The sequence below is a fragment of the Budorcas taxicolor genome, chromosome 21 (assembly GCF_023091745.1).
Source record: "Budorcas taxicolor isolate Tak-1 chromosome 21, Takin1.1, whole genome shotgun sequence".
Classification (NCBI taxonomy): Eukaryota; Metazoa; Chordata; class Mammalia; order Artiodactyla; family Bovidae; genus Budorcas; species Budorcas taxicolor.
The window spans coordinates 62,667,093-62,687,109 of NC_068930.1; the positions used below are offsets into that span (position 1 = coordinate 62,667,093).

General features: G+C 42.4%; 1 protein-coding gene across 1 annotated transcript in view; it reads left to right on the forward strand.

Annotated features, from left to right (window-relative positions):
* Positions 1–6,245: 6,245 nt before the first annotated feature.
* Positions 6,246–20,017, forward strand: part of PPP4R4 (protein phosphatase 4 regulatory subunit 4) — a 102,536-nt gene continuing 88,764 nt past the window's right edge. Inside the window, exons 1-2 of the mRNA XM_052659856.1 lie at positions 6,246–6,365; positions 7,864–7,937. Coding sequence (XP_052515816.1) covers positions 6,246–6,365; positions 7,864–7,937 — 194 coding nt within the window. The remainder of the gene's footprint in view (positions 6,366–7,863; positions 7,938–20,017) is intronic.

A 20,017-nucleotide genomic window follows, 5' to 3' on the forward strand; every position in this document is an offset into this window, starting at 1 on the left:
CTTTCCTGATTTGCAGGTTTTCTTGTGCATTATGACGAATCGAGTTCTAAATTTCAAAGTAGTTACATTTATCAATCTTTTATATATTATATTTATAATCTTTTTTTTGTATAAGAAAACTCTCCATGATGTCATAAAACTATTCTTCTATATTTTCTTCCAAACGTTTGAAAGGTTTGTATTTGGTTTTTTACTCACCTGAAAATGATTTTGCCTATAGTCTCAATTAGAAATCTAATTTAAATAGTTTTCTCATTATCATATTATAATTATATTAGTTTCCTACTGCTGCTGTAACAAATTACCACCAATCTAGTAGCTTGAAAAACACAAATTTATTATCCACAGTTCCGGAGATTAGAACTGGGTTTCACTGGGTTAAATTCAAGGTGGCTGCAGGGGCTGCGTGGCATTTCCACCTGGAGAATCTAGAAGCTTGTTTTTGTTTTTTCCCAGCTATCCACGTGTGCTCTCTTCCACCTTCAAAGCAATGGCTAGTCAAGTTTCTCTTGCCTCCCATCACTCTGACACTGACCCTCCTGCCTCTCTCTTTCACTTGTAAGGACTCTTTATGATGACATTGGGCCTACCTGGATCATCCAAGAAAATCCTCCCACCTCAAAATCTTTAAACTAGTGACATCTTTTGGGTTTTCCAGGTGGCTTGGTGGTAAAAAAAAAAAAAAAAAGAATCTGCCTGCCAAGCAGGAGATATGGCTTTGATCCCTGGGTCCGGAAGATCCCCTGGAGAAGGAAATGGCAACCCACTCCAGTATTCTTGCCTGGGAAATCCCACGGAGGAGCCTGGCTGGCTACAGTCCATGGGGTCACGAAGAGTTGTGCATGATTTAGCAACTAAACAACAACAACGGTCACATATTTAAAGTCCCTTTTGTTGGGTCAGGTAACACAGTCACATATTAGAGGATTAGGATATGGACATCTTTGGGACAGCTTCATTCTGCCTCCCACAATAATTGATTCAGCACAATGTATTTAATCTTTCCTGAACCTGGGAACAGAGGAACACTGATCTGGTGGTAAAAACAATAATAACAGCAGACACTGAATGCTTGCTGTGTGCCAGGAATTTCTCTAAGGACTGTGCCCATATTACCTCATTTAATTCTCACATGACTTTGTGTTAAGGGCCAGTACTATTATTTCTGTCTTTGGCTTCCCTGGTGGCTCAGCTGGTAAAGAATCCACCTGCAATGTAGGAGACCTAGGTTCGATCCCTGGGTTGGGAAGATCCCCTGGAGAAGGGAAAGGCTACCCACTCCAGTATTCTGGCCTGGAGAATTCCATGGACTGTAGAGTCCATGGGGTCTCAAAGAGTCGGATACGACTGAGTGACTTTCAGTTTCATTATTTCTGTCTTATAGATGAGTGAAGCGAGGGACAAAGTGATTAAGTACCTTGCCCACAGCTGGAAGTGGCAGAGCGAGGACTCGAACTCAGGCAGCTGGGATCCAAAGTTCATGCACCCAACCACCATGGTGTTGTTCAAGGGACAGAACTAATAAGTAAACCTACCTCCCCTTAGCTGCTCAAGCCTAAGCCACAGAACTTCTCTGAACCTCAGTTCCTTTATAACATTGGAAAAGTAGTGCATCTCTTCTGTACCTCACATGGCTGCTCTGAGGAAACATTGAGACAAGCTGTAACAAAGCAGTTCAGATAAGGAAAAGAGGGCTCCAAGAGTCATTCCACTGCATGTCCCTGACAGATTCGGGACTGGGACTCAGGTTTCCTGGCAAGGTGGGCTATTTCTACCAGACGGTGGTAACTACAGCAGGTGCAACTCTTCAGCCTGAGTGTTTTCACTTCACCAACCTCCTGTCCATGAAAGCTGTGTCAGAGTTTTCAACTGTTCATTAAGAACAGCCTCAAGTCTCAGAGGAGAAGGCAATGGCAACCCGCTCCAGTACTCTGGCCTGGAAAATCCCATGGACGGAGGAGCCTGGTAGGCTGCAGTCCATGGAGTTGCTAAGAGTCAGACACAACTGAGCGACTTCACTTTCACTTTTCACTTTCATGCATTGGAGAAGGAAATGGCAACCCACTCCAGTGTTCTTGCCTGGAGAATCCCAGGGACGGGGGCTGCTGTCTATGGGGTCGCACAGAGTCGGACACGACTGAAGTGACTTAGCAGCAGCAGCAGCAAGTCCCAGAGGATGCTGTTACAAAATTCAAATAGGAGATAACATAACACTTCTTATCTGAAACAGGGTAAAGCTTACAAGTATTGTTTAGTAGCAGCTACAAATCAAGAGGAAAAGGAGAATTTCAGAAAATTCATAGAAGACGGAGGCTACAAGATATTAGCTAAGGAAAACCACCTTCATTGTGTCTTTGCTTTTTCTCCATCCTGATTCCATCAAGATCCACCCCTTTTCATTTTCCCTTGAATTCTCCCTAGTGGAGTAGGGACCAGGAAACCTGACTTGCAGCTTTGGGGTAACTCCTGACCATTTTTTGCTTTGATCTTCAAGGCAATATCTAAAAAAGAAAAAAAGAAAAAGAAAAGAGGCAAAGAGTGGGAGGATTCATTCTATTGGATATTAGGACATATATTAATAACAAAATCACAGCAATAAAATCAGTGCAGCACTGGTATAAGAGCTGAGCTACGTCAACAGAAGAGCAAAGAGAGCCTAGAGACAGAGACAGATGTCTAAGGGGACTTGGCTTACATCACAGATGCCATCACGTCTTGGTAGGGAAAAGATAGATTGTTTGGTGGGTACTGCTGGGAAAACTGGCTTAGCATGTGCAGAAAGTAATACTGAATTCCTATTTGCAGTACATAGGAGGTGAACTTTTGATGAATTAGGACATGTGTTATGTACAAATGTGAAGCAAAAGAGGGGAAAATGTAGGAGAATACTTTGCAACCATGAGTAGGAGAAGATCCTCAAACAAGATCCCAAAAAGGTTTTCACAAAGCGGAAATGGCATGCATCTGAGTACATCAAAATAGGGACTTCCCCTACACTGTAAGAGAGCAAATACCAGGCTAAAAGGATGCAAGAAAGACTGGGAGATACTAGTAATGTACAAGGCTGACAAGAGGTTAATATTCAGAATATATAAGAAATTTACCTGCCTCCTGAGAAATCTGTATGAAGGTCAGGAAGCAACAGTTAGAACCGGAGATGGAACAATGGACTGGTTCCAAATTGGGAAAGGAGTACGTCAAGGCTGTATATTGTCACCCTGCTTATTTAACTTATATGCACAGTACATCACACAAAATGCCCAGGTGGATGAAGCACAAGCTGGAATCAAGATACCTGGGAGAAGTATCAATAACCTCATAGGCAGATGACACCACCCTTATGGCAGAAAACAAAGAGGAAATGAAGAGCCTCTTGATGAAAGTGAAAGAAGAGAGTGAAAAAGCTGGCTTAAAACTCAACATTCAGAAAACTAAGATCATGGCATCTGGTCTCATCATTTCATGGCAGATAGATGGGGAAACAATGGAAGCAGTGACAGACTTTATTTTCTTGGGTTCCCAAATCACTGCAGATGGGGACTGCAGCCATGAAATTAAGACACTTGCTCCTTGGAAGAAAGGCTATGACCAACCTAGACAGCATATTAAAAGGCAGAGACATTACTTTGCCAACAAAGGTCTATCTAGTCAAAGCTATGGTTTTTCCAGTATTCATGTATGGATGTGAGAGTTGGACTATAAAGAAAGATGAGCACCAAAGAATTGATGCTTTTGAACTGTGGTGTTGGAGAAGACTCTTGTGAGTCCCTTGGACTTCAAGCAGATCAAATTTGTCAGTCCTAAAGGAAATCAGTCCTGAATATTCATTGGAAGGACTGATGCTAAAGCTGAAGCACAATACTTTGGCCACCTGAAGCGAAGAACTGACCCCTTGGAAAAGACCCTGATGTTGGGAAAGATTTAAGGCAGGAGGAGAAGGGGATGACAGCGGATGAGATGGTTGGATGGCATCACCAACTTGATGGACATGAGTTTCAGCAAGCTCCGGGAGTTGGTGATGGACAGGGAAGCCTGGTGTGCTGCCATGGGGTTGCAAAGAGCCGGATACGACTGAGCAACTGAACTGAAGAAACTTTAAAAATTCATTCAGAAAAATAATAGGAAATCTAGCAGAAAAATAGGCAAAAGATGTAAGCAGGTAGTTCACGGAAGGAAAAACATCTCTGTAACTCTTAAATATATGCAAAAATAGTTATCCCTAATCGTGAAAACTGGGCTTCCCTAGTGGCTCAGTGGTAAAGAATCCACCTGCCAAGTAGGAGATGTGGGTTTGATCCCCAGATCCTGAAGATCCCTTGGAGAAGGAAATGGCAACCCACTCCAGTATTCTTGCCTGGGAAATCCCATGGACAGAGGAGCTTGACAGGCTATAGTCCATGGTGTCTCAAGAATCCAATACCACTTGGCGACTAAACAACAAATCAAGAAAATTAAAATGTGGTACTACTCCTGTAGGACTCTTTGCAACCCTGTGGACTGTAGCCTCTGTCCAGAGAATTCTCCAGGCAGAAACACTGGAATGGGTTGCCATTTCCTTCTCCAGGGGATCTTTCCAACCCAAGGATGGAGCCTGGGTCTCCTGCATTGCAGGCAGATGCTTTACCATCTGAGCCACCAGGGAAACCCTTACCAATGCCAGATTAATATAAATTGGGACATAATACCAAAAGTTAATGTACAAAGTGGAGAGACAGGAACCTTCCTATCTTCATTGGTGGAGTGCAAAGCCATCCTAGAGAGTACCAGGGCAGACTGAAACCAAGCAGTGTAGGTTCTATGAGCAAGGAACTCCATTTCTTCCCTCAAGGTCCATGAGAGACACATGTAATACCCATTGCAGCATTTCTGTGATAACAAGGTACCCCTGGCAACCAGTTTATCATTTAAAGAACTTATAAGTAAAATGTGCTAGATCCCCAATTCAAATACTTTTAAAGGACAGTTAAGGAACTCCTGATATGATAAGCCCCACCAATAGCTCTCTTAGACATTATGTTGAGGGAAAAAAGTACAGAATGAGTTCTTATCACAACAGCATTCATGTATATTAGAAACAGATACTTAAACCAAAAGCACTGTCTTTCGAGGATACATACATGCACTGGGACACATCAGACGAGAGAGAATGCATACAGGAGGCAGGTAGAGAAACAGGACAGTGGAGAGGGAATGAGTGGAAAATAATAATAACAAAAAAAGAGGTCCTGCTGACTTTCGGGCGCTGAAGAGTATGATCAACAAAACTCTTGTCTCTGAGGTCCCCCCAAATTGCCCCAACTTTTTCCATTGCTTCCCACTCGTAACAGAATAAAAATTCAAGCAACTCAACGTCGCTGCCTGGGCTCTTCTCCATTAAGGACCTACCTCTCTACCTTGTCAAGCACCCGTTTGCCTGCACTCCAAGCTCTACTCCGCACTTTCTACAGCCATATAGACGCTCAGGCTTCAACCCAGAATCCGCTTACTCTTATTTCTCTTGGAAAAATCCTGTTTTAAAATTCAGTTTTAAGTGTCTTCAGGAGTCCTTTTTCTGACGGCTGCCCTCCCTACGTTAACCCCTACCGGACTGTATTCCCAGATCACCCGTCCCAACAACCTAGCACACCCCAAGTTCTATTTGCTTATTTTTCGTACACACCCCTCCCCCAAGGACAAAGCAGAGTTACCCAGCTCGTGCGCTGGGGTGGGCGGTCCCACGAATAACCGCACCACAATTCCGGCAAGTAAACCAAGATCCCAACCCACCTTCCCTTTGTTTCCCTCACTTATTGGTTCATCTCCGTCCGGGGTCTACCGACCCCACAGCACCTCCACCGGCTGCAGTAGGTAGGAGGCTCTGCGCATGCACTACCGCTGGGGCGCACTCTGACGGGGGCGGGGCGAAGGGGCGAGGAGGGCGGCGAGGGGACGCGGAGCGGCAGTTGCGTCCGGCCCGCCGGCAGCGGGTGCCCGGGAGGGGGTGGGGCCGAGGCGGGCACCTACCCCGGCACGGCCCCGCCCCCACAGCCCGCCCGCGCGCTTCGCCCCGCCCCCTCGCCTTGGCCGCCCCGCCCCCTCGGTGGCCGCGCTCCTTCTCCCGCCGCCAGCTAGCCGCCCGCTAGCCTCCCGCCCGGCTCCGGCGGCGGAGAGCGGGAGAAAGTGTTGCTGGTGGGCGGCCGCGGGGCTGTGAGCGTCCGGCATCCCGGGACCTCTCCGGCCCGGGCGGCGAGGGGGCCTGGCGGTCCATGCATCCGCCGTCGCCCGCCGCCACCGCGATGGATTTCAGTCAGAACAGCCTGTTCGGCTACATGGAGGACCTGCAGGAGCTCACCATCATCGAGAGGCCGGTCCGCCGGAGCCTCAAGGTGCGCCCCGGGGAGGAGGAACTGCCCGCAGGGCGCCCGGCGGCTGGCCCCTGCCCCGACCCCCGCCCGTTCGCTTCACGAGGCGGCCCGGGACCCTCTCAGAGTCCTGCTGCCCGCCCCCGCCCCCCTCAGTCCCCGAGGGCCGTGTTACCCTAACCCGACCCCACTCGGGCCCCCTTCTTCGACGCGGCTCGGCTTCTCCCAGCCTGGACCCCCAGCCCTGAGGTACGGGCGCCCGGGGCCAGCCCGCGACCCCTCAGACGCTCTGGCTTTTCCAGTTGCCCGTCCCGGCCCTGCCCGCCCCGGGCCCTTTCCCCAGCCCGGCCACCTCAGGAACGGCCCGCCGCGCCCCTTCGATTCGTGCCAGCTCGGCGTCCTCTCCCGCGCCGTCCCTCTCTCACGGCCCGGGGCCCCTCCGCCGCGGCCCCCTCCTGCTGGGCCCTGCGGGAGCTGCCCCTCACAGCCGCAGCCCGCTGCCTCCCGCGTCCTCTCCTTGGGGCTCCCCCTCCCCCCGCTTCGGCTCCCTGGTGCTGCTGCTGCCCGGGGTTGTGGACCTAGTCCCAGTCTTCAGTTAACACGGCCCCGACTCTCTTCGCTGCCTTTTCCAGAGATACCTCAGATCCCACTCCGCCCCCCCTCCAACCCCCGTCCTCATCCGAGCAAGCCCGAGGCCCCCACTTCACCTCCCAACCCACCAACACCCATCCTGGAGTCGTCCTGCACCTCTCCGTCTTCAAAGCCCTCTCGACCCTTTGTCCCGATCCTGAGTCACCACGTGTCCCTTCCTTCCAGCTCCTCCAAGACTCTTAGCAGAGACCCTGCTCCCCAATCCTCAGCCTTCACTAGGCACCCCCCCGCCGCCCCGACCTGCCACTAGCTCCCCCACCCCGCAAAGTCATCTTGCTTCCCGAGGCTCCAACCCTTACTGCTGCCAAACCTAGTTGACCGACCACCGACCCCCGCAATTGCTCCTTTAGCTCTTTTCACTCCCACCTGCCTCAATATCTTTGATTTCCTTCCAGCCCCAGAGTTTATTCCCTTCCCTCCCCCAATCCAGATTTCGTCTTTCTCATTCTCCCTCCGCTGGCTGCAGTCTTCATCGCCCCCCCCCCCAACCCCTTTTAAGCATTTCCTGGGATGGAAATGCTGGCAAAACACTCTTAGATATTAGAGATGAAATCTACGTACATATTTTACATATGCACATACAATTGATTTCAGCAAGGTTCTGAAGTCACATTGTGTTTCTCAGGCTTCAGCCTAGAAGCTAGAAGAGTAAACAAAAGGGAAAAAAAAGCCCCAGAGCCCCCCCAAACTCCACCACCTAAACCCGACCATTAGAGATATCTGTGATTTGAGGGTGGCAGACCCCTTAATTAGTTTTCAAGGATAATGCTTAATTGCGAAAGTTTTTCATTAGTCTGCACTCGTGTAGGGTCCCTGGAGGCAAGACTTGAGCTGATGCTTGTGTGCATAATTTGTGTTTTACACTTGACAGACACCAGAAGAAATAGAAAGATTGACAGTTGATGAAGACCTCAGTGATATTGAAAGGGCTGTTTATCTGCTCAGGTATTTCCTAAAGTCTTTTTGCGATAATTCCTTCTCTTTTCCTGTGGCAGCATCCACAAATGATTCCTGAAATGTCATGTTACGGTTATGTTACGATTTACTTAACCACTTGAACAGAGTACTTTGCATGCACAGCACTTAATTATGTCATAAATTAGACTTAGATGTGGGCTTGTGAATTTCAGAACTGAAATCAAGTAAGGTACCTAGCTTATAGAATATTGCTTGGAGGAGGAACAGAACAGCTCATGATTTGAGTTAAATCTCTTAAAAAAAAAATCTTGCAGCTTTGGTTGTGTTCACATAAGAGCCGGTAAATTTAGATGAATTTAAAGAATATCCAATGATTAATTTTAAGTTAATTTTAGAGTTTGAACTTTATATGGTATTTGCAGAAAAAAAATCCGCAAATATGGTAGTTCAATTTTTTTCCTCAGGGTAACCTGTTTATATTGCTTTTGCTATGTGTGCTTTATAATTTTGCCTAAGAGATTTTAAAATTTAATTGAGTCTACTCTCACTTAAGGGTCATCTCATAAGCTCTACAGAATTGCTTACGCCAAATGGTTATGACAGATATTTACAAGATTTCTTTCAGCTATTTTAAAAATTGTGCTGTGGATTTAAGTTTAAAAGCTAATGTGAGCATTTAATGAATATATAAAAATACTTCAGAAATAGGAATTTTCCTAAAGTATTTTGTGTACATTGTTTTAACATTTTTCTTGCACATTTCTTTTTACCCTGTTGGCAACTTAGTTTTCACTTTTGTTTTTTGGAATCAGATTTTGAAAACTGGTACTATTGACCTCCTTGGAATATTTGTTATCCTTGTTTCCTTAGCTCAGGTCTGCTTTGCCAGTTTCAGGTGCTGGCAAGTTTCTTGTTCTTTTCTTGTTTTATAGATCATGTTTCTAGTCCCATGACATTCTTTGAATGACTGTTTTTTTCTTTTTTTCCTCCATTTAAAAAAAAGCAACCCTCTCCTTGACTTCCATTTTCTTATTCTGACATCTTGGCTTCTGTTCTTATTTAAGTCAGAATTTTAGCATGCTTATAATTTAGACCATTCTCTTCAATAATTCTGTTACTTTAAAACGTTACTGGATCTTAGACTTTATGTCGATGTTGTTTCCTTTCCTCTTTTGGTGATTTATAGTAGCCTGCTCTCATCATTTCTATTTATTTTATTATTTAAAAACATTTTTGTATTGGAGTATGCTGCTGCTGCTATTTTGCTTCAGTTGTGTCCAACTCTTTGCGACCCTGTAGCCCGCCAGGCTCCTCTGTCTGATTCTCTGATTCTTCACCCCAGAATACTATGCCGTGCCCTCCTCCAGAGGATCTTCCTGACCCAGGGATCAAACCAACATCTCCTGCATTGGCAGGCAGGTTCTTTACCACTAGCGCCACCTGGGAAGCCACTTATTGGAGTATAGTTGATTTACAGTGTTGCATTAGTTTCTGGTGTTATCTACCTATTTATTTTAAAATAAAATGGTTTTATTTATGTATGAATTAGCAGTATGTGTTTTTGATGTTTCATAGAGAATGCTCCATTTAACCTGTTTTAATAATTGTGTAATATTTGAAGTACTTTATTCCTTAATGATGAACATATCCAATATGGTGAACAGAAGTTGTAAGCATCTGCCTTTTCCCACAATTCTCTTGTTTGGAGTAGGCAGACAATTGGTGAAAATTGGGTAAGCTTCTTTTAGCATACAGCAGTTGATGATGTGAAGTCACTGCCTACTTACTCCTACTGAATCCTCTCCAGATAAACGCTGGCTTACAATTAGGAAATAGAGAGTCTTGCTCTACTTACTTGCGACAACGGATACCTCATTCTAGGTATCTGTGACAAGGCTTCTTTTTGAGGATAGCTTATTTTCTGTTTTGCTTTTGTTGTTAGCGAATCAGGTCGTCTAAGTTGTCAGTGGTTCTTGGACACAGGACATGAGTTTCACCCAGTTCTAGAACTTACAAAGCCCTTACAGAGACAGATGGGGCCTCTCCTTCTTAGGCAAGAGAGTTTGGAAAGAAATCTGATACCTCCTTTAGTTTCTTGTGGCTCATCTACCTTGAAGGAGGTTTGCAAGGTGACTCCAAAGGCAAACACTAGTTTGGTTGTGCGTGGGTCCTCCAGACAAGTTCTGTTTTTGTATTCCTGCCATCTCACCCCCTCCTGGGGGAAAGTGGGGTTTCACCTTTAGGACAGCTTCTGAAGAGAGAACACGAGGCCTGCCTGAAAGGTTCTTTCTTCCCTGGGATTCAGGGGAAGGGTGTGGGATTGTCTTATGGACGTGTTCCAAACTTTGCCTCTGTTAAAGCTGTTAAAGCCTCTTGTCTCACGTATTGAGCCTTCTATTTTAAATGTAATGTATTCCTTTTTTTCCTATTTGTACTCCCCGATGCTGTAAAATCTAATACTGAGTTCTTTTTATTTCCTATGATTTTCAGGTTTATTTTTGAGTACATTACCTTTTCCTCTGTTTTAAATATTCTCTACCCAGAATTTTCCTCCTTGCTTTTGAATGTCAGATTTTTTTTTAAGCTGTCTTATTTTTGTATATTACATCTATTTTGGAGATTAAGCTACCTTAGAATTCAGAGTCAAATGTGTAAATATCAGTAGGAGATGCTTTATATTAGTGGGGGTTCTGATAGCATTTAAACTGAATGTAGTGTCTAAAAAGGCATTATATTGGACTGCTGTCCAATGAAAACCAAATTACACTGTTCATTATCTTACCCTAAAATATGACAGGTCAATTATTAATGCTGTTTTCATAATTAAGTTTAGAACATTACACTATTTGAAGATTTGACACAGATGATTTTGTGGTTTTGCATAAATGTACTGCTGCTGTACGCGTCTGTGGCGTTTAGCTGTGAAGCAAAACAGCTTTCCTAATAGTCACAGCTTGTGGCTTAGTCAAAATCATATTACAACATCTTCTAGTTCTCTCCCTTCTTTGTGAGTTTGGCATATATTTTAGAAGTGTACTTAAAGCAGGTGAATGGATTTTTTAGAGAAGGGTCCTAAGTTTGTATACTCTGTTTTCATTAGGTAAACCTTTACTCACATATCTAATTGCCTGCCAGATAGATATGGCAGGCAGATCCTTAATTTGGCATAAGTGACTCCATCTTAGCTGTGCAATGGGATGTCCCATTAGGCCTTCAGCTTTTCTTTTTAAAAGCTTGATTGAGATATAGTTCATATGCCATTTTTAGTTGAATGGTTTTGTGTTTTCACACAGTTGTGGGTTCGTTACCACAATTGTAGAACATTTTCATCATATCCAAGATAAACGCTTTACCTATTAACAGTCACTTTCCTGTTGTGTTGGTACTTTTGTCCAGTCTTCCCAGCCTTTGGGAACCAGAAGTCTACTTTCTCTATGGATTTGTCTTTTCTGGGCATTTTATGTAAATGAAATTATACAGTATGTGGCCTTTTCTGCCTTTTTCCCCAAGGTTTTTCCTTGTTGTAGCGTGTGTCAGTGCTTTTTTTCTTTTTATTGCTGGGCAGTATTCCACCATAGGGGTATATCACGTTTTGTTTGTTCATTCATCAGCTGATGGACACGTGAGTTGTTTCCACTCAGTCTTTCCTTCTTGAAGCAGTCCTCTTGCTCTGTTCACTGTTACTCAGATACATCACATCCATCCTTCAGTGTTCTTCCCCTTCCCTGTACTTCCCCTTCCCTGGAATACCTTTCATTATATTGACACCTCTCCAGCATCTTCCATTGCCAGGATCCAGCTGTAGTCTTGAATCTTCCATAAGACCTTTCCTGTCTGCTGAAACCACATGGATCTCAGGCTTCTCTGAGCTCCTGTATCAGTTAGTGGCTGCATACCTTGGTATTCCTTAACGTAAAAGTGTGCATACATATTCTTCAATAGACTAAGCTCTTGGAGAGCAAGCTGTGTTTTATTGTTGTTGCTGTTTTGGTTCTTTCTTATTCTTTGCTGTGATATAAATATATACCTCTTAATGGAATAAGGTGTATTTATTTACTTATTTTAAGATGACCAAAAAATGCCTGGTGAATTCAGCAACTTTTGATTTTTCTGTTTTGTGGGCCATAGAATCAGATTTAGGGTGTGTACTATTCTACCATTTACTGCCTGTGCGACCATGGGCAAATGATTTATGGTTGTTAAGTCCTAGTTTTTTTTCATCTGTTAAGTGGAAAATAGTAGTTCTTGTTTCACAGTGTTGTTGTATTCTGTGTAGAGCCCCAGACACCAAACGGGACCCCAATTAATATGAATTTCCTTCTGTTTCCTGTACCATGTCCCTAATTCCTTACTACTTACCTGCTCAAGGTACATTTCAGACTTTTAAAAGAGGGTAGCAGTATTAATTTTGCCTTCCAATAATCAGATAAAGTAACAGGCAAGTAAAGTCTATCAACAGGTTTGTGATAATCTATTAGCTTCCTTTGCTAATAGTATTTTTAGATTCATTGTATTTTTAGTAATTAATTAATTAATTTTTGGTTGCATTGGGTCTTTGTTGCTGCTCATGGGCTGTCAAATGGGACCCACTGCTTGTTGTGGTGCAGGCGCTTCTCATTGCAGTGGCCCCTTTTGTTGCAGAGCACGGGTTCTAGGCTCACAGGCTTCAGTAGTTACAGCATGCAGGCTCGGTAGCTCTGGCTTACAGGCTCTAGAGTGTGGGCTCAGTAGTGGCACACAGGCTTCGTTGCTCCACAGCACGCGGGATCTTCTTGGACCGGAGATCAAACCCATGTCCTCTGCATTGGCAGGTTTGCCTCTTTACCACTGAGCCACCAAGGAAGTCTCCTTTGCTAATGGTATTTACCAGAATCTTTACATATTATAATTGTTTTAAACTGATGATAAGATCAGCCTGTTTAAGCAATATTTGCTATTTGTATTATGCATTAAACGTGCTTTATTAATGTATCTAAACTAACTTTTATGTTGGTTTCTTTTACAGTCACTTTAAAACCATCTGTCACTTTGCACTGTGAATTTTAAAACATTTTGCACTTTGCCTTCTAGGTATAGTCAAATAAAGTACATCTTTAATTAGGAACTTTTTCCCTTCTGCGCTCCCCCCTTTTTCCCCCACTGCCCGCCTTTTAACTAAGAAAATAGTAAGTGCTCCCCTTAGTGAAAGCACAGACTGAGAATTCTGCCAAATCTGAAAATAAAAACCTGTAAACTGTGGCTGTTGCTAATCACATCCTGGGAACTCTTGCACTCAAGACTAGCACAAGGCAGCAATGAGGTCATGAGGAAGAAAGAACTCCAGTAATTAGCTTTGCTACTGGCTTCCTTTTCGTTGTTTTATCTTTAAAAAGTACTTATCCCATTTGCCTATGGGAAATGTGTGAAAACCTCCTCTGTATGCTCTTATTTCCAAGATCTTCTATACCTTCACACTTCTTTTGCCTTTACTATTGTCTTGATTTTTTTCATTTTTGATGACTTCTGCCATTTAGTACCGTTTTGGTGAGATGGGTGCTTATGGGGTGTGTGTAAGAGAGAGAGAGAGGAAGTGTGTGTGTGTGTGTGTGTGTGTGTGTTAGTACTGTTTTGGTGAGGTGGGGTGCTTATGGGATGTGTGAGAGAGAGAAAGTGTATGTGTGTGTGTGTGTGTGTGTGTGTGTGTGTGTGTGAGAGAGAGAGAGAGAGAGAGAGAGAGAGAGAGAGAGAGAGAGAGATGAGGGTGGAGGAGGCGGGTCTTGAATAGCCAGGATTGCTTACCCAGTTTCCTCCACTGTTGTACATAAGAGACACATCACAACTTTTAATACCTCACAATTGAGATGAATAGTTGGTAATTCCTGGAGTTGGTTAATGTGGGGAATCATAAAATTGATACATACTTTCAGTATTTCATACGTTTGTTTGCCAGAGTTTTGTTGTAGATCCATTGCCTTTTGAGTCAGGGTCTGCTTAACACAGTTCATAATCCTTTTTCTTGCATAAATACTTCCATAATACATTTAGAGTGTCAAGGTCAGGTCTCTTTAAAGTTGAGAATTTAAAGATGCTTTTGAAGCAGTCTGAAAGCCTGTTTTAGATTTTTATGATCTTTTTTGCTCATCTTTTGCAAGTTGTCTTGTTCTTCCTAATTCAATAACAGTTTTCTTTGGCAACTTATCTTTGAGTTTCTCTAAAACTTTCAATTTAGTTGTCATAGAAACGACTCTTCGCATTCATATGTTTATGTAATATTTAATTAAATTATGTAATTGTGGTATCAAGTAAATTGGGATAAACTGGTCTGAGAACAAACACAGCTGACTCTTGGTTACAGCTCACCTGGCTAGAACAGAAGCGTGTGGGTATTTCAGAGAGCAGTCTATTAGCTCTAAGCTCTCAGCTTGTCTTTGCCAGGGAAGTGGAGAGTGTTGCTTAGCTGAGAGTCTTCTAACACCTTGTTGAGAGATATACGATCCCTTTTCAGAGCATGCGCTGTGATGGCCTTGCTTTATCCTTGGATACTCATAATATTCCTCTCTTGTCTCTGTATTGAGTTTGGTCTCTGGTCTGGTCTATTCTCCTTTAACCGTTCTGTTCTAAAAAACAGAAAATAATGGATTAAGAATCTCAGTTAAAGAGGTACTGTCATAAACATATAGTTTGTTTTTTAAAACAAACTTTTGGAGCATATGCAGAAATGAGCTCACATCATGAAATACACAGCTTGTTTGCTTTCAGAAGTTCAAAAACACCCACATAGCCGGCATCCAGACTAAGAAACAGGATGTGACCGATTGTCTAGTTGTGTTAGCCTGTCTTGTACCCTTCCCAGTTTCCCCCATTCCCTGCAAAGGGTGTCGACTATACTAACGTCTAACAGCATAGATTAGTTTGCCTGAGTTTGGGCTCAATATAGTAAGAACCATGGAATATACAGTTTTTTGTTTAGCTACTTTTGCTCAACCTTTTAGAAAAGAGATTTGTTCATATTGTTGCATGGAGAAATAGATTGTCCATCCTCATGGCTGTGTGATATTCTGTTATATGAACATACCATATATACTCTTGGTGGACATTTGTTTTCAGATTTTGGCTGTTATGAATAATGCCGCTACAGACATTCTTGTACAAGTCTTTTGGTGAAGATACACATGCATTTCTTTTAGTTATGTTCATAGACGTAGAACTGGTCACAGCATATGCATATGTCCCACTTAGAAGATACTGCTAAACCGTCTTTCCAAGTGCTTGCACAGTTTATACTGCTCCCAGCAGTGCATGAGTGGTCTCACCCTATGTTTTTTAGGAAACAAAAGTGACAAACTTTCTAGTACAGCAATTTCTAGTATATCAATAATGAACTACCTATGTAATAGCCCATATTATTATCTGTTATTCTGTATCTGATTTACTTATGTCATACAAATTTTTCTTTCTGTGTAAGAGAGTTTCCATGAATTTTTACACTTAGTTTTTGATTGTGCTAGGTGGCTTGGCTAGGAGACTCTTGGTTATTAGAAGGTCTTCTTTCAAGGGTGCCATTTCTAGTCGCTGTGCTTTTTAATGATTCCAAGGGTCCTATTTTTAAAAAATCATCCAAGTTATCCAGTGTGAAAGTGATGCACAGATTTCTTGCCTTTGTGCATAGAAATTGGAGGCATCTTCATTTTCTCATCCTAGGATAAGCAGGATCACTGTTTCATATATTCAGAGGCGTACATAATGGATTCCAGCTGTATGTCTTGCATCATCGCTGAGGCCTCATTACTTAAGTCCTTGGCAAACCCTGAACTCCCTGTTTTGGAAAAGTACTAGATCTCTGAATCTAAGGGGTTTGAAGATTATTTTCCATCTCCTTTTGCTTATCTTTTGCTATGAGAACAATGATGGGGGGCATCTGTTTCTTTTTTTTTCCTATTTACTGAAGCTTCTGAAGGCTCTCTGTGACATCAGTGGAAAGCGGAATGCTCTCATGGGATCTGTAAGAAAAGCTTAAAAATAAAGAGTAAACTATTTTCATCAATGTAAAGGTGACCCATATAATGTCATTGGGAAGACCTAGAGCTTAATAACAGGATGCAATTGTGAGAGATTTGAGCAGTTTTCATCTTGTTGATATAGCTGTTTTTTGATACCCTATTTAAATACCTACATGGACTTCCCTGGTGGTCCAGTAGCTGAGCCTCTGTACTCCCAATGCAGGGGGCCTGGGTTCAATCCCTGGTCAGGGAGCTAAATCCCACATGCCTCGACTAAAGAGTTCAGATGCCACATGAAGACTGAAGATCCCACGTGCTGTAAGACCCAGCACAGCCAAATAAATAAATATAAATAAAAAAATACCTACAGGTTTCTATGAGAAAACATACTATAAAGTAATGCTAAAACAAATGCTTGTATGAAGATTCAAATAAAACGCAGGTTAAGGTCTGTAACTGCAGTGTACCTATATTATGGCATATATATGTGTGTATGCTATAAATGTGTATATATATGTGTGTATATATTTATTTTCATGAACAAGTAGTTCATGCTGACACTTGAGACGTAGCTAAGTGAGGCACAAGGAGACTGAATTTTGTCCCCAGAGTTATCTAGTTAGTTCCCAGTAAAAATTTGGGGTTTTATTGCTTTGCTCCCAATCTTGTTGCATGGTGTTTTCTTAGTAGTCACATTATCATTTAAAGTGTTGACTCAACTAATGGTAAAAATCATAACTCTTAGAATTAGGGTCACATGAAGGGGATTAAGGGCTTCCCCAGCGGCTCAATGGTGATGAGGAGTGCAATGCAGGAGGCCCAGGCTTGATCCCTGGGTCAGTAAGATCCCCTGGGGGAGGGCATGGCAACCCACTCCAGGATTCTTGCCTGGAAAATCCCTTGGATGGAGAAGCCTGGCGGGCTACAGTCTATAGGATCGCAAAGAGTTGGACATGGCTGAAGCAACTGAGCACGCTCGCGTGAGTGTTTCAGTGATCTTTAAATTTATACCTCTTTCAACATAGATATTTTGCTTTTTGCAGTATCTTTTGCTGGCCATTGTTGGCCACCAGGTGTGAGAGGCAGGGAGAAAGTGTTCATTCTTAGTTCTTCAGTCACCACCTTTTTGACTTTATAATATTGGTGTGTAGTAATGATGTCAGAAATAATAGCAAAATCTATTATTTCCTTGTATGCAGATGTCTTACAGTGTAATTCCCCCTCCAAATCAGAGATGCTAATAATGGAGATTTACAATGCAACTAGCAATTACTTTAGAATAAATTTTATGAATTTAGGTTGTTGTTGTTGTTCAGTTCTAAGTTGTGTCCAACTCTTTGCAGCCTCATGGACAACTGCAGCACGCCAAGCTCCCCTGTCCACCACTGTCTCCCTGAGTTTGCTCGAATTCATGTCCATTGAGTTGATGATGCTTCTAACCATCTCATCCTCTGCCTCTCCCTTTTCCTTTTGCCTTCAGTCTTTTTCAATATCAAGGTCTTTCTAATGAGTTGGCTTTTCGCATCAGTCAGCCAAATTATTGGAGTTTCAGCTTCAACATCAGTCCTTCCAATGATATTCAGGGTTGATTTCTTTTAGGACTGACTGGTTCGATCTCTTGGCTGTCCTAGGGACTCTCAAGAATCTTCTCTGGCACCGCAGTTTGACAGCATCAATTCTTCAACGCTCAGCCTTCTTTATGGTTCACCTCTCACATCTGTACATTACTTCTGTAAAAACCATAGCTTTGACCATATGGAACTTTGTCAGCAAAGTGATGTCTCTGCTTTTTAATATGCTGTTTAGGTTTGTCATAACTTTTCTTCCAGGGAACAAGCATTTTTTTTTTTTCCCATGGCACTCTCAAAAGATTTGTATTTCATTCAAAGAGATAGCACAACAGCAAACTGGGTATTCAAATTAAAATACAAGATATCTCATCAGAGTATGGATAGAATTTTTAATTTCATGGCTGCCCTCACTATCTGCAGTGATTTTGGAGCCTAAGAAAATAAAATCTCTCATTGCTTCCAGTTTTCCCCTACTTGCCGTGAAGTGATAGGACCAGATGCCCTAATCTTAGCTTTTTTTTAAAAAAATTTAATTTAGCTTACTGCTAAGTCACTTCAGTCGTGTCCGACTCTGTGCGACCCCATAGATGGCAGCCCATCAGGCTCCCCTGTCCCTGGGATTCTCCAGGCAAAAACACTGGAGTGGGTTGCCATTGCCTTCTCCAATGTATGAAAGTGAAAAGTGAAAATGAAGTCGCTCAGTCGTGTCCGACTCTTCGCGACCCCATGGACTGCAGCCTACCAGGCTCCTCCGCCCATGGGATTTCCCAGGCAAGAGAACTGGAGTGGGGTGCCATTGCCTTCTCTGATATAAGATACAAGAAGATATTAAATCCATACTTCTGCTTTCTAAGCCTTACTTTCAAGACAGACACTAACTTGAAAAAAGAAATCTCTCCCAATAATTAATTATTTTACAATCACTTCTCACTTAAATTATCATTTAATCATATACTGACATTTGAGGAGGTTTTGTTTTGTTTTTTTTAAAAAAACTAAGTTAAAAATCAATTTAGTAAAATATAAATTGTATTTAACCATTGTGCATAAGAGGAAAATTAATCACCATTTGAAAGTTACTTCAAAAAACATTACAATTTTCTAACTACATGAAGCGATAACTCTGCAAGTTGAATAAGGGAAAAAATGGAGAAGTGCATTTAAGCCAGTTATTTTCAGTTACCTTTAATTTCCAGGTACATTTTATTTTTTATAATAACTTTCTTAAATTTCCTCATTGAAAATTAGAATTCATAATGTTTTCATCTCGGTAATGATCTTAATTTATAGTTAGAAAGAAATGAAACATTTAATAAAATGAAAGTAAAAAAAATACAAAAGTACTTGCAGCAACTTTTCTCCAAAAATACAACTTTCTAGGGTTGAAAAGGGCTTCTCTGGTAGCTCAAGCACACAAAATACTTATTGAGTACTTACTTTGTATTAGGCATCTCCTGGGGAATGAGTGGCATTGTACCAGCAAATACTGTGTTTAAGGAAGTATTGATACTTGTTTAAGGAAGCAAACACACTTTTCTTAAATTTTAGTAGACTAGAAGTCATCTCTAGTTAATAAGAATGTTGGGCATTGAGAAGGCAGTATGTAGTGTCAGAAATACTTTATATTAAGACATACCAGATTTATTCTCCAAGGCCGAGACTTGTTCATTTAGCTATTGAGAAACCTAGGCTAAGTTTCTTATTTGGGCCCAAGCTTCCTAATCTAAACTGGGAATAATAAAACCTACATTGTAGGATTGTTAAGATTTGGGAATGTATGTGGAGGGCACAATGCTTAGTGTAGAGTCATGTTCAGTAAAGAATAACTGTTCTTGGTCTTTTAAATAAACTGCTGGCAATTCAGAACATCCTTTACTTTGGATGTATGGGAAAATTCCTATCCAGAGAATTCCTGTAGTTAGAAAATCATGTCTCCCACATGGTGCCCCTTTGCATTTAATCCTCTACCCTGAGCTTGGGCAACAGATGATCTGCTTTTTGTCAGTATACTTCAGTGGCAAATTCTCCTGTTCTAGAACATAGGCATATGTTTTCCTATCTCTTGGCTAGTGCCTGAGAATGGAATGCTGGTCATAGGATGAGTACATATTTTTTCATTCAGTTCTATTGAGGTATAATTGATGTCAAATAACTGGCACATACTTCAACCATACAGTTTGATGCATTTATATACACACACACACACGTATATCTATATATGGGCTTCCCTTGTGGCTCAGCTGATAAAGAATCTGTCTGTAATGCAGGAGACCTGGGTTCAGTCCCTGGGTTGGGAAGATCCCCTGGAGAAGGAAAGGCTACCCACTGCAGTATTCTGGCCTGGAGAATTCCATGGACTGTATAGTCCATGGAGTCGCAAAGAGTTGGACACGACTGAGCGACTTTCACTTCATATATATATATATATATATACACCCATAAAAGCATCATCACCATTAAGATAATGAACACAGCCGTCACTCCTCAGTGTAGTTTTGTGCTCCTTTGTAATGTTCTTTCCCTTCCTTCTGATTCCTTCTCCCACTCCAGGCAACCA